Source organism: Apteryx mantelli, chromosome 7 (genome assembly GCF_036417845.1).
Source record: "Apteryx mantelli isolate bAptMan1 chromosome 7, bAptMan1.hap1, whole genome shotgun sequence".
Taxonomy (NCBI): domain Eukaryota; kingdom Metazoa; phylum Chordata; class Aves; order Apterygiformes; family Apterygidae; genus Apteryx; species Apteryx mantelli.
The window spans coordinates 13264235-13289409 of record NC_089984.1 but is presented as its reverse complement, the minus strand read 5'-3'; the positions used below and the strand labels follow the sequence as shown (position 1 = coordinate 13289409).

Here is a 25175-nt window from a genome sequence, read left to right as displayed (position 1 = left end):
CTGTACCTATCCCAAACATGAGTATGTGACATGTAACTAATAGCTTAGATACTGTTCTGCTGTTCTGAACAGTCCTCTGAACTACAAGCAATCACACAGCATTGTGGTCTGCTGTGTACAGTTGTTCATAAGGAAATACGAATAAAACAGATTAACTGACCCCATACTGACAACCATTAATGGCATTCTCATGCACCCGTCAGAACAAAGTACTGTTGATTTAATTCTCCAGCCCCCTGAACTAGCTATGAATTTTGCACTTAGGCTCCAATTGCCTCCAATCGGAATAATGAGGCAGCCATATTGGTCAGTCCCCAATATGTTTTTTTTAATTCAACTCAATTTGACAGAGGACTAAAAGATAATTGAATGATAATTAAATTTCCAGTTTTTCATAACTGGTGGCTAGATGGATGACAGACTCACAAATGAGTATTTTCGCCAATTGAAAACCAGACTATGATATATACCATGTACCCTCACGTGAGCCCACTGAGTAGATATAACACATTTAAATTAGTTATGGCACGCTATCTCTTGGCTGCTAGGAGGATCAGAAGGCATGGGAAAGTTGGAATTACTTCAGTCAGGCAAGTTTAAGGGATCAAGGACACACGCTCTCACACACACAGAAATTTGAAATTTAGGAAGTCAAAACACTAAATTCTTCAATTCTGCTGCCCTTGCAACTTTGTCCACAGTGTATTAAACATTTCTGATAGTTCTCTACTTAAATATTTGCTAAATTAGATTTACTCCTTCATAATCTATCCCACAACAACAACAACCCATGACCACTATAATGTCACCCTTTTTAGTCAAGTGCCTGTAATAAACCATTCGCCTGCAAAAGAACAGTACTGATGCTTGAACAGAGCTGTATCAAAAAACAAACAAAAAAAACCCCACCATACCACTGAAATACATGTTTCAGTTACAGATGAAAAAAAGAAAAAACCTCCTTATTTCAACTACTATATATTTACCTTGAACATGCAGAACGATAAGCAGATAGGCTCCAAGTAATTGCTCATAAACTCTCAGTCGAGTCATTGTTCACTTCTAATCCTTCCTGTGCAAGGCAACTGGCCCTTCTGCTTGACAAGTGTTAAGCTTGGTCTGTTCAGCGAAGCCTAATTTAAGATTTGGTGGCTGACTGCAAAGATGATATCGCAACTTTTCCAACTTGTTTCCTGAAAGATATAACAAAATGAAGCTGTAAGTAACGACTTGCATTTCCAAAACAAGAATAAAAAAAAAAAAAACCTCAAGATTTTTCAGCACGCTGAACATAACTGGGTGGCTGCAAAAAATTATTTAAAATGCATACATTTATCAAGATCAACAATTGAAAACATTAGCCATATTTGTTACCCAACAGAACAGCAAAGTTTTTCTGAAATACCTAACTTTGGTATCAACCAGATCCAAAGGAACATTTGAATGTCCATATCAAAACTGCTATATATATCAACTCACTGGCCACAGCCATATAACTGAGACTCAAATACAGCTATCATAGGTAATAATTAATAGATTAACATGTAAAAGTAAGTCTGTTTAAAAACTGTTTCCACTACATTAATTATAAATTAGACTTACTATTTTACTTAAAGAACTCAGTGACTTCCCATAGTACTACTGTAAGAGAGTAACACCACATTCTGCCACAGGTTTAAAAATGCTTGCAGAGAAGCTTGCATCACAATAAAAAAAGTTGTATCTTTACCGGATAACAACTAAATTTGCATTAAAATACGTAATTTAGTTACCTAATCTACTTACAATATTACTTTTAATTGGTCTCCTAAAATATTATCAAGTCTTAAAACAAAAAACCTTACAGTCTCATTTAACATTCAGATTAAGACACTAATCTCTCATTTAATGTCAAATATATTCCAGTTCTCCTTCCTGTAAACTCATATGTTATTTAGTGCTTTTGGGGGAGTTTACTCCATTTACGACATCAACGAAAAATTATTAATAATTGCTGTTAATGCCAATTCGGAATCCTGATATCCTCCTAGATTCCCAAGCTTTGTGCAGATAAATCCTGCCTGAAGAAATATGCTATTATATGGACACACAATTTGCTACGAAGTTAAATATAGTTCTATTAATTTAGCAGATTAACACATAGATAAGACAGTCATATTGAACAAAAAAATTACTTTTTCAGACCACAGTGGCCAAGTATTATTCCTCAAGTAAGCACAGTAGTTTGTGACCACATTCTTCTACATGAACTTTTTACAGTGATTAAGAAAGGAAGCATAATTATCCTCAAAGGATGAAAAAACAACCCAGACACCTAAATAGTTAATAGAAACAAAAGCGATTTTGTATGAAGATGAACAGAAGACCGATTTTGCCTTTCTTTGGCCTCTTGTTTCGGCGGGCTCGACCCCCGTGACCCCTGTCAGCCTGGCGCTATTCACGAATGCCAAAACTGGTATTTGTTCAAGGATGTGCTGCAATTACCGTTGGTGGCCGCTTCCACCATAAATAACTCAACGTGTCTGTTGGTGAGACCCCCAAACTTTTCATTTTAATTAGTGCTTCAGAGGCATTTAACATGGAGGCAAATTAGCAGCAGAGCCGGGAGGCGTCTGTCACTTCCAATTTCTGTGGAGAAGGGGCACGCAGCCTTCGACCCGTGCCCTACTTTTCACACATCTCTGACTTCTTAGAAATGAAGTAACAAAGCACTTGATCACCGAAAGAAACGGGCACAATCCCGGCATGGGCAAGGATTTTTGGACGGAGAGCCTCAAAGCTGTAAACCACTAGTCACCCAATGCAACAAGCAGCAGCGATATTCTCATTCATTAGAATCAGGCCATTTTACAGAGTTGCATTGTGCTCCAAACAATACGCTGCACAAACATTCGAAACGCTAATAACTTCAAAACAAACTTCCTCTGAAGGCAGAAATAAAAGCAATATAGCAACAAAAACATTCATTCTCAAGTAATTCTTCACTAAAAAAACAACTATTTCTGAGAGCTGCAAGGGAAGAGCCTTCTGGCTATGAAAACATGAGGACAACAACACAAAAATAAACTAGTGCTTTATTCAATATTTCAATTGCCATGACGCCAATCCTCATGAAAACATGTGGGAGATGAAAAATAGCCAACAGTTTGTATGTAGAAAAGTAAGAGACGTTTTATTTACAATATTATTGTTGCAGTCCAGCATGGAAAAAGCTAACATTGTGTTCAAAGTTTATTTAAAAGTAATTTCTTCCCTATGCAAGTTTCAGTAAGCACTACATACTCTTACCATCTTTACACTTCAAGAGTAGGAGTGTTTTAAACTTTCAGAAAACTGGCGATCTCACTCCACATTTCAGTGATTTACCAGAGCACACTGGCACTGCCTGGTCACGAACCAAACACATACTGCACATTTGCTTCTTTACTACACAGCATGTTACCATAAAAATCAAGAACAACTGGAAAAAACAAAACATTATTTTCATGGTGACTTTTTTGTTATCAGTGAGACAATCTAAAGTAATTTTCAAAAAAAATCTTGTCCAACCCTTTTCAAGAATACAATGCTCCCGGCTTAGAACCAGTATTTTGTAACTGGATCCTCCTTTCAATAGTATTTAATTTTTCACAGAAAAATATATTTATTCATATATATGTAAATATAAACTTGTTCTCCCTGTCATTTTATTGCCTACAAGTTCCAATTTCCTATTTTTAAACCGTTCTCATTTGAGAATGCTTATCAACACTTAAAAGAATACCACAAAAACAGAAAATAAAAAACAGCAGGACTGCAAACCTACCTTCATTCCTCTGAAATGCATATGTAAGGCCTTAATACTATTACTTGAGTTATTTATCTGTTCTGTGGCTGCTACTGTTAATATCAAGTTCGTCCTTACTGAGGAAAACCATACACCTGGCTTCAAGGTTTTGGCAGACCAGCACTCATGAATCCTGCTGTACTGAGGGCTGTCGTACCCATAGCACTACTGCAAGCGCAGAAAGCGTGCCCAAATCTTTAGCGGCCCCATTTCACAGTTTGGCAGGTAAGCTAAATCACTGACAAGGCTCAGAGATTCACAATAAAACATCAGAACATGAACTATGAGAACAGAGGTGTGGACACCTTTTCTGATTCACTTCCGAGTTTCTATTAAAACAAAACACCGGCAGCCACTTCAGTCACACTGTCTGGATAAGGTGAGCAACAGCTGGAATTTCTCTCAAATCTGCCTGATATTAATAGTCCAGAATGACACAACCAAATGATTACTTCAAATGTATTAAAGCACCAATTAACTCCTGGAATGCTGGTCTGCCAACAGACTAATGCTGAAGAAATTCAAAACCACAAGTTGATCAGTTGATTTCAAAGTCCTCAATCTCTCTCTTTTTTTTTTTCTATTATAGCCACAAAGAAGCATTCTCAACTATGATCCTTTAAAAAGAAACTTATTCATTTACTGTAATACCCAGTTTGCCCACAGTGTAATTTAGTACCCTTCCTGAAAATATTTTACTGAAGATAATGCTTTTATTATCCAAAATACTTTTTCCCTGAATTGAAACTCAACTATGAATTCATGGACTAAAATAGGAGTCTAACCCTACACTCTATACGACTCCAAAGATATGAAGATGAAGTGTGCAAGATACGTCATATCGTCCAAAAAAAGCAGTGAATTAAGCAATAATTGTTTTTCAGATGTGGCTCTAATATTTTTAACAGCATGGCCTCAAAACCAAATGAGCTGCACTGTCCCAAATTTCAGTAAAGAATGATAGTGCTGAACATAGAAACAAAGACAGTATTGTAACAGGGAAACACGAAAAAAGAAATGCCTGTCTCAAGACTTCACAAGAATTAGAACATTAAATCCATTTCACCAGACAGATATGTTCGAAAACATTTGCAGGCTTGTACATACAATACCAAGTAGATGTACTTGGCCAAGCAAATCTGAAAAATATTAAATGTAGCCCCCATATGTAATGGAGGCAAGAAGTGGTTTGGACGACTATAAGCATATTAGCTTACCTCAACCATATGTACAATTTTGAACACAATTTTGAGGTAGAAGAGAATGCCAGGGGATAAAAATTAAATATAACAAAGGTTTACTGAAAATGGATTGTCAGTCTAAGTTGGTATCTAACAGCTTATTTCCTAGGCATTGAATAAAAAGACCTTATCTATTAGAGTTTTAAAAAGCCAATATGGTGCCACATAGGAAACTATTAATTTGAATGGAAAAAGAAGTAGGAATTGTAAGGACAGAAAACTTGCTACAGGGCAAACAACAAGTAGTTTCAAGAACAGAGATTACTAATGTAGTTCATACGGCATTCAAGAACCTTGACCCTTGAATGAGTCTTGATTCAAGCTTATTTATCTTTTTTCGTTAATGAATTAAGCACAAGAAATAACACATTGATAAACATTGCTGACAAACATGGTGAATTGCCAATTCAGTTGAGTGTTGTTTTTATATAGGAAGATTTGGATGAAGGACTCAACTAACAGAAATGGAATGAGATACAATGACATGAAAGCAGCAGAGTTGCACATTTCAGGAACTCAGAAGAGTTTCTGCTACATGTAGACTAGGAGTTTATGCATAAGAAATGACTATGTCCAAGGACCCAAGCACACTAACTGATTACAGGGTGTCGGAGACGTAAGTGTGATGTGGTTGGGAGAAAGGGGCAAACATGACTCTAGGATTTTGTAAGAACATTTTCCAGGGTAGACAGGAAAACATGAACACCACAGCACAAGAGCGAACTCTTAAACATCATCTGGAATACAGTACACAATTATATACATATTGTTAAGAATGATGAATTCAACATATGCTTAGAAGGACTGATTACAGCAGGGATATGATTATTCTTTGAAAATGTAACATAGGGATAAACATAAGGAAAGACAGCCAGCTATTTAATCCAAGGAAAACTACTGGCTCAAGAACAACTAGGTATGGATTAGCCATAAAAATTTATTTAGACCAGAAATTTGAAGACAATTTCTAACCACCGGTGAGGTTCTAGGTCAGATTTTCAAAATGAAATAAAGTCCAAAGACTTAATTAGTTTTTTGTTTTTGTTTTTGTTTTTTAAATAAACAACACCATCTGATTTAGCTGCAGGTGCAGCTACACTGGATTTAGGAGAGTTCCTCCAACTTCATGTTCTTCTTTATAATATAAAATGAGCTGTAGTCAACTTCAAATTTAGTCAATTCAACAGTAAGAAATGCAAGTTCCAGATTCTGTTGTGCATAATTCTGTCACGCATAATTCTGTCAAATAATTGTATAACTCTGCTTTTCCCCAACGTACTTTTTAAAGATGTTTCTATTTTATTGCAAGATGAACCTACAGAAACTGTAAAAGAGTGTCATACTGAAACAGCTATGTCTAACTGCTGTCAAATATGTCAAGTTAAAAATGGAGGTACATACCAGATGCAAGTGAACCATCAATTAACAACCTTTATTCATGCTACCACCACTGAAGTCTATGAAGAAAGCCTACAACCTATAGACAAGACTGCTAGCCAGTTGGCCACATGGCCATCAACAAAAACTACTCCAAATTATACATGCAGAAAACTTGGCCCTATTTGTTTAGGCACTAATCTGTGCAAGTTCACAAAAACAATTCCATTAAAATGAATCAGAATCATTTCAAACTATTAGTGATTGCATAAATGTAAAAGCCAAAAGATTGTGCAAATTAGTTCAATGTTCTTCCTCCTCTCTCTCAATCTCTACAAACTGCTACAAAATTTGAAATACTAGATGAAGTGTAGTGTGTGTGTGCGCGTGTGCATACTGAAATGCAAAACATGAGAGTCATTCGGAGGATATTTATAAATACATGTAGTTATTGTTAACATGGTAAGTAACTTAATTCACATCAGGTACTGCAATGGTGGTTTTGTTCATTCAAAAATCCTGAGCTTCTAAAAACTGTTTTCTGCAGCAACAGAGTTAACAGTCTTGGGAAAGGACTTATTTTTGAACAGCTAGAAAGAAAGGCATCAAAATTCACCTTGGATACTCTAGAAGAAATCATACGAAAGGAAGATTTCATGCTGACTGTAAGTATCCAGTGTGTGTATACTGCTGCAGAATTTAGAAAACAAACTACTAAATTATGATATATCTGTTTCATAAACAAAGTTGTTAACCATGAAGAAATTATAGCATAGCTGCTTTTTACCATGCCCAGCACAATTAGGTAATTGGGGACGCCACTCTCATTGGACTCCTGAATGCCCATCTCACTGTTGCTCTGGCATGCCAATTAACTAACTGCTACAAAGTTTCTGCCATTAAATTAACAATAATGAAATTCAGCAAAATTATTTTCTCAGTGCCATTAGATATTCAGGCATATCCTAGCGTGTTACAAACATCATGCATCCTCTTATTTGAGTGCACTCAGACAGGATTTCACCGTACAACTTGAATTCATCTTGACTCACCACCCTCTTTCAACCCTATGACTTTAGCCATTAAGGGCAGGGCAGAACCTCCCCCCGGCTAAGACAACAGGCAAGCTGACACTCAGGCTCCTTCCTACCGCAACTGACATCACCTCCTGCTATCCTAGCCAGAAGCTATCATCCTTAGATAGTTTTTATTCAGTATTTATCACTTTTCCTAATTCCTTACTGTCACAGCGGTGGATATGAATGAAGAAAGAGAGGAGAAGGGGAAAAAAAAGAAAAAAAGAAAAAACCCCACACTCCAAATGTAATAAATTCCATCTCCAAATCTAATACCACTCCAAAATGTGAGTGTAATTTAAATCTTATTAAGTTAGGAAAAATCTTACTTAAAACAGAATGTCTTTCATACATCTACATCTCAACCATAAGCAGCAAGAAAAAAAGCCATTAAAATTGTTATAAATTTCACGTGTCACTATTGAAAATATGCTTATATAGTCATACCATACTGCCATACTAGATCTATCACATATTTTGGTTCTGAATTACAATTATTTTATACAAACAATATAGATAGGGTGAAGAAAGGGAAAAGCTGGCCTTGATCCTGAACATGTATTTACTCACTTGTTAAAAAAAAACAAAAAAAACAAAAAAAAAACCCCAAACCCCCCCAAAAAACCCAAAACCCCCCAAACCCCCCCAACCCCCCCCAACCCCCCCAAAAAAACCCAAAAAACCCCAAAAAAACCCCCAAAAAAAACCCCAAAAAAACCCCCAAAAAAACCCCCCAAAAAACCCCCCAAAAAACCCCCAAAAAAACCCAAAAAACCCAAAAAAACCCCAAAAAAACCCCAAAAAAACCCAAAAAAACCCCAAAAAAAACCCAAAAAAACCCCCAAAAAAAACCCAAAAAAACCCAAAAAAAACCCAAAAAAAACCCAAAAAAACCCCAAAAAAAACCCAAAAAAAACCCCCAAAAAAACCCAAAAAAAAAACCAAAAAAACCCCCAAAAAAACCCAAAACCCCCCCCCAAAACCCCCCCCCAACCCCCCCCCCAAAAACCCACACCCATCCCTTAAAGTCAGGGCCAGTGTCTTTAGAAGTACACGTGCTTTTATAGAAACGGGTTTCTAAAATACAACAAGATCCCTTTCAGCACTAGAAAGGCAACTAATGAACATTTCAGCAACCTTACAATAATGTTTTCATAATTTAAACAGACTTGTTCAATAACCTTGGGGGGGGGGGGGAAGGGAAAACCCCCACCCCACCAAAAGCATCACAGGGCAAGCTTTAGATCCTGTGATATTAGCTTATTTCTGTTACACCTGTAACCTTTGCCAAAACACAAGTCTAGAACAAGAAATTCACAACTACATTTTGTCTCCAAAGTGAAGATGATTATGCAAACTCTGCGATTCATGAAGAGTTCTCCAGAAACTGGTTTTTGTTTGGTGGTTACCAAGCATACTTTTCATGTCGTGGCATCTAAGTAGAACAGGCCGTCTTTTTCTGACTACTGAATTTAATCAGTAACAAAACATGTTATGAAAAATCATGTTTCTTTCCCGGTCTAACTGACCCTGGTTTCTCCTATGACGAATTAGCCAGGAACATAAAGCAAGCAGCCCCCGGCGCTGCAGCCAGGCCAGGCTGGACGTCCAGCTCCCACCAAGCCTCCCGGTCGGAAGGTCGTGCCCACAGCAGGGGAGCGTAAGCTCACTTCTGAGCAGGGGGGTGTTGTTAAAGTCTACATCCCCCGCACCGAACGCAGCTTACAAGCAGGGCCGTCACTGTTAAGGGAGAGCATTTTAAGGAGCGCTCCGGGCCCCCCCGGCGCCCCGGCTCTGCGGGGCGGGCCGGCCGCCGAGCAGACTTCCTGGCTCCACGGCCATTGTTCGCCTGCCTGCTGCGCTCCTTATCCCCGGCGCCCGTTAGCATAAGAACAGGGGCTCCCCCCTGCAGAGGACCTCCGCCGCCTTAGGAATAAACACGGCTTGGGGCTTTCTTTTTCTTTTTTCTTTTTCTCCTTCAGGTTTTCTCCTTAAATGCTCTTTCCCTATTCAAGGCTCTTAAAAATAAAATAAATAAATTGCTAAATAAGCCATGCTGACGAGGCTCAGAAATACCTGACTGCACAGATTAGTAATTACCAAGGTCAAAAGAGTCAAGCCGATAGTGCTGTTCACAGATCCTTCACACTCCTGGTATGATTTTACTTCCTATTAAAGAACGTATTTCACAAGCATAGCAGGGAATAGAGAATTTCTAGGAAAACGTAACAGAAAGATGTTAGTGCCCCCCCAACCCCTACAGAGGGAAATTCAAATTATTTGAGAACCACAGAAAGCAGACAGAAAGCATTACTTGACGTACACTATCCTCTTCCCCTGCCCCCAAACCCAAAATACAAAAAAATCCTCCAAACTGCTGGCAGCAACGCTTTAAACATGGGAATCTCTACTGCCGACTTATCAAACTGCAAATCCTTTCCTTCTGGTATCTGCAGGTCCTACAGTGTCCCTTGCACAGCAAATGCAACATGATCTAGTATTAAAAAAGGTCTACAGAAAGGTATTTCCTGAGAAGCAAACAGCTTGCTCTCAAACTGCTTAAAACTGTTAACATGGATATATTTTTTGTTCTGCTATCCATGAGGTTTCTGTTGTCCAAATTCATACATCACTTTGTGAACAAGATAAACGCACACTTGCAGAATTTACTTTGTAGATAAGCCATATAATTTTTAAATCATTAAATTCAACACTCCTCATTACGTAAGAGAAAAACTTTCCTTAGCAGCATTTCTTGATACATGCAAACAGAAGAGACATGACTGGCAAAGTTCAACATTGTCACGATTCAATAACACAAAATGCTGCTTGGCAAGGTAAGGCTTAATCCTTTTTCCTCCCATCACATGCTTGCAATGCCCATGGAAGCACCATACTCTGCTGATAGGAGAACCATTTTCAGTATAGCTATCCTCAAAAGCCACTGTGTAAACACCACGCAGATATTCCAGAATGCATGTTCTGAAAGGAGCAGTCTCCAGTGCTCTTTGGATGAAACCACTATAAATCCAAAGAGGCCTTTTAATAGCTGGCACGCTGAATAAAAGTAGTAGATGGTGACCCTGTATGCCCCTCTAAAACATACGTGGCGGGGCAGAGAAGGAGGACAGGGGAAAAATCATTCTTTGAAGTGATGCAACTACAGAAACAAAATTTTAAATATGTATCTGGTGAATGACATTTAACTTTTAAATTTGTTCTTCCTGTTAATGATATTTCCCTTTTAATCTTAAATTGCTGAAGTGTTCCCTTTCAAAATCTTTTGTGATTCTTTTGGTAGCCTATGAATAGTCAGCTAACAGCACTTCTGTAATCTTCTATAAGCCTCCACATGCACTCTAAAAACTCATCTGGGGACTTTTTTGTTTGTTTGCTTTTGTTTAAACAAGGTTGCAAGTCCCAGGTACAAAAGTCATCCTTACAGTGGAGGTTACCACCTCCATAGCAAGGGCAAGAGAAATGAGCAAGTACTGTCAGGTGCAAATCTAGAGTATTAGCCTAAACCAGAATCAATGGCAGGTTTAAATTAATATGCTAGGCTCTGAACAGCTGTGGCTGAGGAGCTGGTGCATGCTTGATACTGCTGCAGAGGCACTGACCTCCAGCAAAAGAGCGAGGTGGACAGCTGGGGGTGGTAACCTCACACGTCATCCCACCAGTAACTGCCAGAGCTTGCAAGGAGGACCCTGATACATATAAGTAGGATGACTTAAAGCTTTGATAGACAAAAGCAGAAAGAAAGAAAGAAAAAAGAAAAAAAAAAAAGGTAAAAACCAAAATCCCACCTGAGAGCAAATGCCTTGCAATTACAACATTATCTCATACACAACTTGCAGAGTTGTTATTCTATTATTCTCAGTATCACAGAGTGATAATGCTCATGTCTAAACTATGACAAGCTAATGCACACAGTTATTTCACAAATAGTGAAGATATCAAAATTAGATAGGTATGTTATACATAACAAAGGGCTTGCACAGTACTAATAATCTGAAATTAATTCTATATGACATCCAGTTTCCACTTTTATCTCCAATACTTACTTTTTACAATATTTAATTGTGAAGTATGCTCTGGGGAAAATTTTCGGGACTCTGCATGCATGCGACAGAGCCTATGTTACTCTTAGTATTCTGACAGTATTTTACAGCAGTTTTGCTGACATGAAAACAGTTTAATGCAAACCAAAGTTAAACTCTAAGTGCATTGTGGATCCGCTTGGTTAAATAACTACAGAAACAACATGGCATGCACATGCACACAAACTACTCCTCTTAACTTTAAACAATGTATTTCATCAAATATAGCTTCAAAGACATTTCTAAATCCAAACATAGTAATCTTTCAATAAGTAGACAGAGTTCAAAGGTACTGTTTATACTTCAACACTTATTGTCCCATATTTCCCTGCATTAAAGCATGAAAGTAATAGTTAAAATCTTTCACACAAAATCCACCAAAAACAAATATATGCACAAGCCGCATGACTGTAGAAAGCGCAGTAAGATTAAAATTTTAGTTTAGTATTTTTTTAAAAAAATATAGTGTATTTCTCCCATTAGTATTCAAGCAATTACACTTTTTTTCCCTTACTGCAAACAGCTTATCTTAAACACACTGGAAAAGAAAATATGGTTTTCAACAACTGTAGCACAGTAGATCTTAGAATGGCTCAACAACACGTAAGCTAGTAATATTTCTTATTCCTTTTTCTTTTTTTAAAAGGATTAAATGACACCTTTCCACATTCTATTGCAATCCTTGATTTTTTTATTCCCATCTTTGTTTTTCCCTCCATACAGTAAAAAAGAAACTAGACGGTACACATATACTACATTTTTAGTTTTAGCTGTCATGATCATTTGTATTGATCATCAACTGTAGCAGGAGCAGATAAAGACATTTAACAGAATTTTAACATCTAATTGCAGTGTATATCTAAGAAACTCTTCCCAAAAGCATTCAGAATTCTGCAAGATGTGCTAGCCCGGCACAATAAAGGAGTACTTATTTCCAAGAGGAAAATACACAAGCAAGCAGGTGATAAGGAAAAAACTTTTTCAAAGTCTAGCTTTCTCCTCTCAACTTTCCTTGTTCTGCTACTGACTCTTGTGCTGTGTGACTTAATCAGCCCCCATACTCAGTACTACAGGAAAGATCTGGATATTGTTTTCTATCACAAACATTCTTCCCCATTATCCTTAAACTTGAAGGGTATCTCCTCTAATGTCATAGCTAAACTCTTACAAATAAATGCATGCTGACTTCTGAGTCATCTCTATATCGACTTTGGCAATTCAGTTATTCCCCAGTCATTGAAGATTACATTCTTGTAATCACCACATCCTGCCTTTTCCTACATCATTTCTGTCAAGGCCATCATTGCATCTAAAAATCATTTACTCCTCTCACATCTCCACTATCAAAACGTTGTTTATTCCATGATTCTTTAGCCTACACTCCTCACTACCTATCTAGCACACCAGTTACTCCATTTTTCAAAGGATGAAGGATAAACCCTCCCTACACTTCAGTGGTCCAGTGTATTGTCATTGTAGAAGAAAGATAAAAGCACATTGCTGAACTTAAATACAAAGCATTTAAGTGATGCTTTATACCACAGTAAACCATAGCTCAACACCTGTCTTGTAAGGCTGAAGCCTAGATATAGCTAAGTCCCCCCAAATTATTGACTTTACTCATAGCTAAAAGAAGCTCTTTTCAGAGCTGATAATAATGTCAATATGTAACAATATCCTATTAATAACTTAACTTGCTTCTCCATGTGAAAAAACAGCAAATAAGACTTATAGTCTGCTCAGAGACCACCAGAGTCATTTAGGAAGAGCACACGGGGCCAATTTTCTGGTATAGAGCACTATTTATACAACTGGACATGACAGATTTTGAATCTCACATACTCACTGTTTTGTAAAACTTTGAATTTTTCATTTTCACCAACAGCTATGAAAAGAAGAGAAAAATTAACATGTTCCCACACAGGATGTATTTAACTTTCAAAAGTCTTTGGCTGCAGAATATAGAGAAACTATTGTCAATGTGAATAAGAACTTCATATAGGCTTCCTCCATGATGAAAATTAAGTTGAATCTACAAACAAGGGGTGTGTGAAGCACCACATCCTCAACAAGGTATCAAAGAGGAAATGAACAGTAGTATCACTGGGATACCGACAAAATAATGGTGATTGTCAAACCACCACCTTCAACATTCAATGTAAAAACAAAAAAAAAAATCCAGAGCATCCCTGACAATGAAGTATTTTGTTTGTTGTTGACAAATCTAGATGTACACATCAGCTATGTCTAAATCAGCTTCTCAATCTTGTAATCCTTTCTAATTTCTTTTCATTTTTGATTGTCTTTCTTTCCAGCAAGACTAACTATTGGCAGCACCTGATAAGGTGAAGCACAGAGAAAAACGTCATGTTAGCTTCATTATATTACCTTTACTTACTTGCAACACAGAACTTCAGTTTAATTTGTGTCAGGCTTTGAAGGTTGTTTAAAAAAAAAAGTTGCCACCAGATTAATCTCTTTCCCACTCATAATTTATAAGTGGGATAGCTAAATTATAGCTAAGTTAATGTGATAACTTTCTGAAGGCAGAAAATGCAGAAATATATAAAGAGCATAAGTTTTTCTTTGTTAGTAGAACAAAATAGCACCTATTATTTCTTCCTCTAAGAGAGGGAGCAGGTTCATTAGCAACGCTCTGAGCTTTCTAGCTTAAAAAAATTGTATCAATGTTTGTGAATGAATTGGTTTGGGTGCGGTTCACAATGTGGTGGCAAGAGAAAGGATGAAACTAGATAGAAGTTGAAGTTAGAGGTTGGTTATTCTGGCCTACTATAGGTCAGAATTAAGACTGATTATTCAAATTAAATCTGTGAAGGAAAGACTGAGGGTTACTGGAAAACCACAGACTTCATGAAAGGAAGAAATTTTTGTTGCAAGTTGAAGAGAGTAAAGAATTATTTTTGGCAGAGAGAGTGAGGGGACTAAAAAAAAAGTTTGAAGAATCTCTATCAAATACTGCACAGTATGTTGTAATCACCAATCCTCTGTCACTTCCTGAATATTGTTTCCCTTGCCCTCTGGTTTTTTTTGAGGTTTTTCAAAGATTTGAGATAGGAACTGTACAGAAAACAGAAACAGCGGATGGAATACTGTAGCATAAATACAGCCCTGGCAGAGAGGTAGACCAGACCATTGCTGCCCTGTCCTTGCCTTAAGAGCAGTCAGTAGAAGGTGCTCAGGGCAAGAGTATAAAACCCACAAGAACGATTAGACCACCCTCTCCCCCGATATCCCATTTAGTTCATCACTTCTGCTGGAAAATGCATCCATGTTATCAGGATCTACAGAGGGTCTCTACAAGTTTGCAATAACTGAACATTACTGGGTACCTCTGCCCTATGTTAAGAGAAACTAAAAACCCCTTAGACCTGGAACCCGATACATTAACATCGGTAGCATTTTTAAGAACTTTCCTCATGGACAAGCTATCAATTGGCTGCCACAAGTTACATGAACATACTTTAGCCAGCCTCTAGTTTCACAAGAAAATTGTGCAGCTTCTTTAATAATCATAAGAAGCACTTTACTACTCTTTCCCCAAGACAGTGTGAGCTATATAACAAGCTATTTCAATTTATCTACTCTCTTGCTTAAATCCAATTATGAAATTCTACCTCAAACAAGTAGTGTAGCAGCTTGTAGAATGAGAGAAAGCATTTCTCCCAGACCACAAATTTATAAATTCACTACATGTCATGTTATAACTCCTCCCCTTGCAGTAACAGCAGCTTAAATCCTATCTTTTAGGTACTTGCATGCATAATTAAAAAAAATTAACTACTACTCTTTTTCTCTTCTTTCAGTTTCAACATATGAGTTACATATTTAGCTTTTTCTTTGGATGAATTTTCAAACTAAAAATCAATTTCCCAGTGAGAAAAATGCTTTAGTTTGTTGAGGAATTCATTTCAGTTGAACAATTTACCAGCTGCAAAATTCACAGATGCATTGGCATATATTTAAGAGTAACACTTACAAGACCAAGGCTTTGGTAGACCTGCTTGTTTCAAAGTATATGTTCTTTTCACACTGGAGTTTGAATTTCTAATAAACTTCAGCAACAAACAATAGCAAGAGTAGATACTCTCACAAATTTAAAACTTTTAAAAGATCTTTTCTGATGCTTTTATTTTTGTTTTTTTCCAGTCACAGGAATGGTGACAGTATACTTTGCTTTCATGAGATTCTACTTCCACTTAAGTATTCAGCTACTGCTCAGGCTCTGGCAGAGTAATACAGGAGTTGGGGGGAAAGGTACTGTCTCCATACATCAGTAGATAGTAGGAACAACAGAACCACTGATGTTAATTTTAGAAGACCGATAATAAATAAGGGGAAAAAAAATTTTTTTTAAAGTCTTGTTAATTAAAAGATTGGGGATATCACAAAACAGGAAGTTCACTGAGGGGAAGAGACCAAGTAGTTTACAAAAGTACATTTATCATGGATTGCAAAATTATCCTATGATGATTTAAGCTGCATAGAACTTCAAATCACCAGTATAAACTCCTCTTCTCAGACTTCACCAAACCTCCTCTAAACAGTCAGAGCCCTGTTCACTTGCATCTCTTTGAAAGGCTAGGACCAAACTGCTTCTGCAAAACTTCTTCTTGTGCTTTACCTGACAACTGAAACAAACCTAATATTTTTCAAGGGCCTGCAGCTTGAAGCTAAGTGTTTGAATGAGAACAGGTGTTCCATATCATAGAAAAAGAACATCAAAATGTGTTTGAAAGAAGGTAAAGCGTGGCCATCTTGGGGACTTTCTGCACATCTTCATTCAGGAAATTGTCATACTGAATAGGGCTACCGATCCACCCAGCATCGCTCTGTCTCTAACAAATTCAAATCTTCTGTCACTGATGGTGACCAATGGTAGACATTTAAAATCAGAGTGCAAGATGCCCTGTCTATATCACAACATGGAATAATCAACCCTTGGACATTTTTTTCCCTCCCTTGCATAAATTAGCAGCAGCTTCCAAGAAACCAAAGTTAAAAATGATGAATGTGAGGCTTCTGTTTTCTTCAGAAGTTTGTATACATAACACACGAATGCAGGTAGATGCATGCTTTTTCCATGTTACTTATGCCTGTGCTCATCCACATAGATTTTTGTGTAATATATATTAAACAAGTTTTCACTAAGAGGCAAGTTCCTAGAGGATTATGAAAACAAAAGTAGTATTTAGTTCTAAATAAGAATTTGTCTTTCCAATTCCTGCATTCACAAAGCTGTAAGAGACAGGAACGTTCATTTCATTATCTTTATGCGTGTATCCTACATGATAATAACTGGCTTCACAAAGACAGAGGGGAAACTATTTTGTTTATTACAATGACTCTGTCTCACAGTTTTCCAAATATAGATATGCCATTAAGTTTCTAAAACTTCACAGTAACATCTTCACAATGTCTTTTGCCCTATTTCTTACCTACTGTAGTGTTTTAATATTTTTACAACTATCTGCCTTACTACTTTAACTAGACAGACTGTCTACTGTGATAACACTTAAATCCTTGTTCTAGTAAACATCACAGCAAGGCTCCCCTTACCTCCACTAAACCAAACATTTGACCACAGCTCATCCAACCTGGAGAGTTACATTTTCCTTACCCTAAATTCACACTAAATAGTGCAAATAATGCTTTCCTTCATCATCCTTGCTTCATCAAGTCATTCTGAAGTTACTCACATCCTTCCCCTCCCTTCTGCCCCAACTATATAATCTTACCTTTTTTCCAGTAGTTTGGTATTCAGGTTAATAATAAATGCAACTAGACTAATACTGCTTCTAGCATACAGCCGCTTTACTGGTCCCTTTTCTTGTCCCCCCCCCCCCTTCTCTTTTTCATTTTTAAACCATTCCATTGTTAAATTAGAATACTTTTATTCTGTTTTCTTATACAGTTTCTAAGCCATTTCTGCTTACTTCTAACTACAGATAGCAAACTTACCGGCTGCCTGAGACTTTAAAATGTTAGAGGAAATTTCATTAAGACTTTGAGCACTTTCACATATTAGCTGAATCAGTGTTTCAAATCTGTTCTTCCATACACGCTTATAAAGCACATCATCCTAAAATTTGTTTCGCATTATTAGAAGTTATAACTGACATTATCACATCAAGTTAGTTCATGACAAAGCAGGTGGAAGGAAAAAAAAAAGCTTTTATTTTATTAATTTATACCATCAACAAATATTGTTTGAATCTATGGAATTAATAGCTTTTGCTGTTTTCCAAAAGTGACAGAATATTTTCGTATGGCTAACCAAATTATGAACATTTTCTTCTACTGCCCAATTAGAGTACTTTTTCATTGAGATATTTTATTCTTACATAGAGTGCCACCAATGGAAAACTATTTTAACAAAGTGTTTCAAAACAGACCATTTAAGTTAAACAGGTTTTAAAAAATTCAAATTGCTATTCAAGATCCTATGAAGCTCTTGGACTGTGTTGTAATTGCAAAACATACATATTTTAAGGACACAAAAGTATGCCATCTTTACCAAGACTCAGCTAAGGTTTGCATGTATATTTTTAAAGGATGTGTCATATATATCTAAATTAGATATAAAGAAAATTTTTTTAAAGTAGTAATAATAGTAATTTGCTATAATATTAAGGATCTTATAAAAAGACCTTCATCTTAGATTTTGATAGGTTAGTAGGTGGCCGTTTATTATTTTAAAACCTACTTTTAATTGGACTCTTAGATCTACTTCCATGCAATTTTGTTTGTTAGCTACAAGACTTCAGAACCACTTCAGCCCACAGAACTGATCATAACATCACAACCTTGGTAACTTTGAAGCAGGGCTATGCTGAGTTTTATCCCTAGCCCAGTGGATCCTGGTCCATAACCGAGTTGTTAGGACTGCTTCAAAACAGGACCATCAAAAAACAAAACAAAAACAAGCCCGTATTAAATCTAACATTTAGTAGATAACCACCCTTTACCATTCTTAATCTAAACATTAAAGTCAACAATTCAGCAAAAGAGAAATAAGGTACCTTTCTAGCCATATATCCATGTTACGATAACCTGATTGTAGAACGCATTACTATTAATACAAACATTCTCAGTCTGTGCTGTGAATGAATTCTGTGTGTACTTTTCTCACCTTAAGTTCTTGAATTAGTTTTTCTCTCTCCTACCATACTTAAGTCCCATTCTCAGAGATACAAATAAGATGCAAAATTTAGCCTCTTGTTACTACACAAGAATTTGCCTGGATTTCTTTGAGATATGTTGCCCACTACACATTCAACAGGAGCTTCTGAGCCTGACAGATCCAACATAAAAACCATGAAGTGATCCAACATAAAAACCATGAAGTGAAGGGATTCTAGAATAGTTAAACTCAATTTTCCTGACCCTGGCTGCCTTGGTCCAGGAATAAGGAAGGCTCTTGTTTTAAACAGTCTGAGATTGAGATGGCAATGCTACTGGAACAACCCAGGCTAAACCAGGACAAACGTGATTAAGTAAAGCACTGTCAAGAGGCTACTGACTGTGGATTAGGCACGTACATTGCTTTCATTTCCCAAGGCCCAGCAAAATGTGCGACAGCAAGCGCAAGCTTCACAAGAAGCTTCTACGTTGCAAGGTTTGAAATGGAGTCACTAGCACTTCTTGTTTTGATCAACAGATTCAAAAGATGACATGGACTTCTGGTTTCTCCGCTCTTGGAAAATGCTTTGAACACGCTGACCTGCATTTCCCATTTGTGGTTTGAGCCTGAAGCAGCTGAGCCTGTTTGCTATGGAATTAAGAACTGCTAGCAGGTAGTTTGCCAACAAGGGAACCCAGTGACAGCTAACCCAGTCATACAGAATAACCGCTTCCTAGCTGAATGGGGAAGCTCTTACACAGTCTTGATAGTAAATAATAAAAACACTGCGGGTGCACCACCTTATCACTTGAAGATTTTGTTATGAAATACTTAGCATGTGTTCCTGGCTACTGAACTAGCAAACTCCATCAGATGAGAAGAGATGGTCCTACCACCTACTGTTTGGGAAGAGATAGAATGAAAATGACTTTACAGACACTGGGAGCTGAAAACTAGGAAGTTATTCTGAAACTGTCAACTAAAGTTACTGGTTCAACAGTTGTACATCAGACATCTTTAATCTGCTTATAGCTGTTACCGTTCTGTAGGCAAGACAAACTATGGGAGTATTTTACATTTTAATGGGAAAAAGTATATTAAAAAGTCATCCAAGCTTACTTTTCAACACCCTGAAGAAAACAAAGTAATCAAAGAAGTCAAGATCTCTATGCTAAACAATGAGATAACATGACAGAGGAGATCAGCTGCAAAAGGTAATTAAGCATACATAACCCCACATCACACAGATGCTAAAGACTTGCATGAATTCACACAGTCACAATTAAAAGATATTTACCCTACTAAATAAGGCCCAAGAGAATTTTACACTGTCTCAAAAAATAAAAGTAGAACTAGCAGAAGTACAAAGAAAGGCCATATTACAGAGGGATACCATATTAAAGAAAGACTAAAATAAATCAGGATTATTCCTCATCTTGAGAAAACAGAACCGTCAGATAGATGTATGATAGGCATCATTAAACCTTAACATGGAAGAGATAACTGCAGAGATTTATTCACAGTTTCTGCAGGTACACCACCTATGTTGTTTTAACCAACATTAACTACATACACCACTGACCAGTAAATTATCAGACAGCAGTTTCAGATGCTAACAACATGTGTGATGTATATTTAAAACTAAAGCACTCACTTTTGCAGGGTTTTGTGGGTTGCAAAATTATAAACGGCTTCAGAAAGTTCAATTGAAAGCAGGTCAGGCTATAAATGTAATATTGCAGATATCTCAGGAAGTCCCTAAAATCAGCTGGGATGTTATACCAGTGCAAGACACTACTCAGTCTATATCCAGTATTTATATTATTTCCCTCTTTATGGTTTCGGTAACTTTTTTTTGTCCTTTTTTTTTTTTGTCTGTCTGTCTCTCTCTCTCTTTTTCTTTTTTTTTTTTTAAATCCTCTGAGACACTCAACTTATTCACCTTGCTATTGAAACTAAAGTATAAAGTTATGAGAAGAAGAGGCAGAACATATCTAGGAACAAAAATGATTAGCCAAATGACCTGTTGCTCTACACCTCCTGGATTTTTTTTTCTTGTCATTTGCATATTTATTGACATACAAGTCCATAACCCTTAGTAAAAACAGGACAAGCTATGTCAAGATAGTGAAATCTTGTGGTGAGGTATTGTTCCTGTTACATTTTTTGCCAGATCAACTATTGACATACAAGAAAAGCATAAAACACCCTTTCCCCCAACTATTGCCAATACTATCACTATAAAGAATACAGTGGACAAGAGGGAAATTTTTTAAAAATAATATTGCATCTGGAGTGTGTATGCTCATACTGTCATGTGACACTGGAAAGCTTTTGCCAAGCAACATCAGCAAAATAATAAGTACCTGCAAAAGAAGCCTCTCTTCTCCCTCCCCCCACCACTGTGTAATAGAAGAGTGTCTATCAATTTTTCAGTTCATTTCAATTCAAAGTAGCATCTGCAAGACACTTGGAGAGGGGAGATGCAGATGGTATCTCTAAGACAAACTAATTACCCATTTACTGGTATTCTTCCCTCAGAGAGCTCACCTATACGTGGTGACTCCAAGCATTTACCTTTCCCTCAAATCTCTAACAAAAAATCTGAGTCCTTTCATATAAATGAAGCTTGCAGCACTATTTCTCTAAATACTGCATCAGCTCTAGATGCTTTGGGAGTGTGATCACTGAGAACAGAGGGAAGAGTGATGAAAAAAAACTGTTTTATGATACCCATTCTCTACCCAAACACCAAGATGGGGTGTACCTCTGATCAAAATGGGTTGCAACCAATTTCCAAGACTCTGAATAATCAGAGATGTTAACTTCTGGAAACAATACTGGTCCCTGCCAATCATGAATTGGCAATATTAACAAAAGGCTGGCCTGGTAGCTGTATACAAAATATCCACCCTGAAGAAGAGAAAAAGCAGAATTCTTTACCTGCTAGAAAGAGATTTGCCTGGGTTGCCATCCTGAGTTTGCTGGCTCTTAGGAGTTTGGCTTGCACCACAGTACAGTGCCACTTACCTTTCTGTTTGGATGTGAACAAGTAGCCACTGCAGAACCCAACGCTTCTGACCGATACTAGCACAATTTATCTAGTTGCTCTGGACAGATAAGCATCAATTTCCTGTCAGAATAAGAGGTCATAAGAAGAGTTCCTAGGAGGAACAAGAAAGGGAGACTGCCCTCAGTGGGAGGCAAGCTGGATTATGCAAGCATAGCCAAGCACTATATACACTGAAGTACCAGATGAAGATGATGTGCTAACCACTCCCTCAGTAATATGGAAGTCAAAAGCAGTAGAACGGAAAGCCAAGGAGAAACAAGGCCGATTCTCTTCAGTACACACCCATAGTTCCCAATGGGCAGCACAGATCTGATGGGAAAAACGTGTAGGTGAGTGATAAGCAACTGCTGTTGGTGGTGCCAACAAACCAAAGGGAACTGCCAAAGCAGAACAGCAGAAATGAAGAAAAGTAAGAATAAGGATGCAAAATTTGTTTCTTTCTAAAAGCCACGAGAAAGATTCCAAGGGAAAACAAAAAACATAGAAATCCTTAAATGGAGAACTTTCTCAACATAAAGAGAAATATTCCTTCAAAATGTAGATCCTCTGCAAATACCTGTATCTTGCTGGAGACCTCAGCACTTTACATCAATGACAAACAGCACAAATTGACAACTGCGCCGTTGTCATAGTCAAGATGGATATTGAAGATGCTGTGTCTACCACATGCATAGCAAGCTCCTTTGTGCACAAAATAGCCTGCATCTCACCCACTGAAGTGAAAAAGTCCTCCTCTGAGAACCTGACACATGTTCTGGACTGAACTCAAAAACACGAAGATAGCCATTTACAGACAGATGTTCAATCCTATAAAACCCCTTTTACTTTAGCACATTGATAATTCTTCACAGTGGCTGATGTGGTTCTGCTGTTCACAGCAGACAGTCTAGGTTAATGAAGCTATTTAGTGCTACAAATAGCTCCCAAAGCATAGTCTTCTACTAGTATGCACATGGTCCCTGAGCATTAAATCTCAAACAGCTGATTTTTAGCAAGATATTAAGAACTCTGTCACCAAAATAAAATAAAAGCTCATCTGTTTTTAAAGGAAAAGTAAAATGGCTGCTTATCACATGTTTTTTTACCTCTGAAACAGTCAAAATAAAGTTTTGCATGCATTAACCTTACCTCAGAATTGGGAAACTGAATGAAACTGTGTTGTACTTCAAGCTTCCTCCAGACTGTTTTCATCTGTACTTCCACTTCATTAGTTCAAATGTGATATTATGGAAATGCATATTTCTATTAATCTGTAAAAACAGGGAGGGAATTTGACTTAAGAGTTAACAGAAAAAAAATTGTAATGACAGATTATGGTGCATAATATGAACTGCATATTACAGATAGGGATATCAAGAATTATGGAACCCATCTGCTATTATGAGCTGCTTCTAGATAACATATACCAGACTCCTGCATTTCTAATAGTTCTACAGTTGCAGTGTATTTGTAAAATACTGATACGAAAAGGCATTTAAAATTGATTTTATTTAGAATATATCATTAAATTATTCATACAAGTACAAAAAAAAGATTTGCCTTAGATGAAGGGGAGATTGGGGGATTGGGGAGGAAGAAAGGGTGTTAAAAATCTGCGTGGATAGTTTTCCTAAGAAAATAAGGCTTCTGTAGTTGCTAGTCTTTCTGACCTCCCCAATAACTCCTGGCTTCACCTGGCCAGTACCAACCAGATTTACAAGCCTTCAGTTAAGATTGTACTAAATTTTTTTTTTAAAACAGGAAGCAGAGTAGAAGACACGTTGTTAACAACACCAATAGGAAAAAAAAAAAAAAAACAAAAAAAACAATGTACAAGCTATTCTTTATTACACACCAGAGAATCTACAAGAGATTGCAGCTTCATGACAAAAATCCACTGGTATCACCCCATTAGTTCCACTATACAAGGAACTACAATATCCTAAGAAATAATCAATAGGCTTACTGTACCTACATGCAGGCATGATTGCTCCTGGGAAGGAAAAGCAAGCCAAAAAGCTGAAAAAGTACTATAAGTAGGGTGGGTTTGATTTTTTTTTTTTTTTTTTAACTGGCATAAACTCAAGTATTAGAGGAAACCAAGAAACAGGCTCTTACCTGACATTCTAACAATTGTGAACAAACCTGACTTGTGTCAAGTCCCACTGTTTTCAAATATCTTTTGAAAAAGCTAATTTGAGTTTATCAGCTTTAGTACTTATATTCCAATTTGATCATATGCCACATATGGCCAAGTCTTTCCATTTTGTCACAGTGTTACAACTTCTGAACGTTTCCATTATCTGAGGCTTTCAGAAAGACCATAGAAAAAGTTTATGATTAAGAAGTCTTACTCTTATGTATGCAAATATAACCCTGAAAGTAACACAAAGACTCAAATATCAGTAATCTAGATGTATTGTTACAAAGCGTATAAGCCAATCTTACAAACTAGAGATTTAATGCCTTATTTCTGAATGCCAAGCCTGACAGTATGGGAATAGGGGTGGATGAAACAGTTGCCTAAGCAACTTCCAGCAAAGGAAGAATTTCAGTGTCTGCTTTTCTTTGCTTTTCCTTCCCAAGCTCCATGAGGACCTTTCCCATTACACGAAGGTCAGAATACTTCTGTCTCCACGTCCATTTATAAGCACTGTTCCTAACACACTGTGGTTTAATAGTCTTGGTAATAAATAATAAATCTGTTTAAAACAGGCAACCTGAAACCATCCTGAATATCAAATAGCACTAGTTCTTAAAGACAACTGTCTCCGCTGAGCAGACAGGCTGACACTCGACTTGTTTCTTCCATGATAAAACTGAAAAAACATTCTTGCCATGCAAAGGTGTCTGTGGGGGTTGCTTTTTTCTTTTTCTAAATTAAGCTTGTAAGAAATGTACAAACTAAATCCATCTCTTTCTATGTAATCAATGAATTGAGTTCATTTTCTGCCAGGCTCCAAAACAAGCTACTGTAAGCAGGAAAAAGGTGTACTTTCCCTTTCTACTATACCACCACATTCCCTGTATCTAATTTATACAAAGGCCACTTTTTACAATTTGAAAAGGCAGCTTTACAAGGCGAAAGGTACTTCTGAACAATGCTGGTGTTTATGATGCCCTCTTGATACTTTTTCCAAACTACCGAATGGATGAAATTCTTAATAGCTGTTAACTCTTACAAATATATTAACTGCATTTCCTGCTCCTGCTCCTATTTATCAGATATCCAAGATCACTAAAATAATTGTTTGGTACAATCACTGGTATGACTTTTTTGATCTGCACAACTCTAGATATGTCTACATTAGCATTTTAATTCAAAACAGGAGTGCAGTTTTAAAGTCAGTCTCCCAAACACC

General features: G+C 37.1%; 1 protein-coding gene across 3 annotated transcripts in view; it reads right to left on the bottom strand.

The window, feature by feature from the left end:
- The window catches only part of BMPR1A (bone morphogenetic protein receptor type 1A), a 48673-nt gene extending 25620 nt beyond the window's left edge, over nt 1-23053 (bottom strand). For all 3 annotated transcript variants that reach the window (XR_001295282.2, XR_001295283.2, XM_013961489.2), the window contains exons 1-2: nt 22963-23053; nt 987-1193 (exon numbers count right to left, since the gene is read on the bottom strand). Coding sequence is in view for 1 of the 3 variants with exons in the window: in XM_013961489.2 (XP_013816943.1) it covers nt 987-1053 (67 nt within the window). In the remaining 2 variants the exon portion in view is untranslated. The remainder of the gene's footprint in view (nt 1-986; nt 1194-22962) is intronic.
- Nucleotides 23054-25175: the final 2122 nt, after the last annotated feature.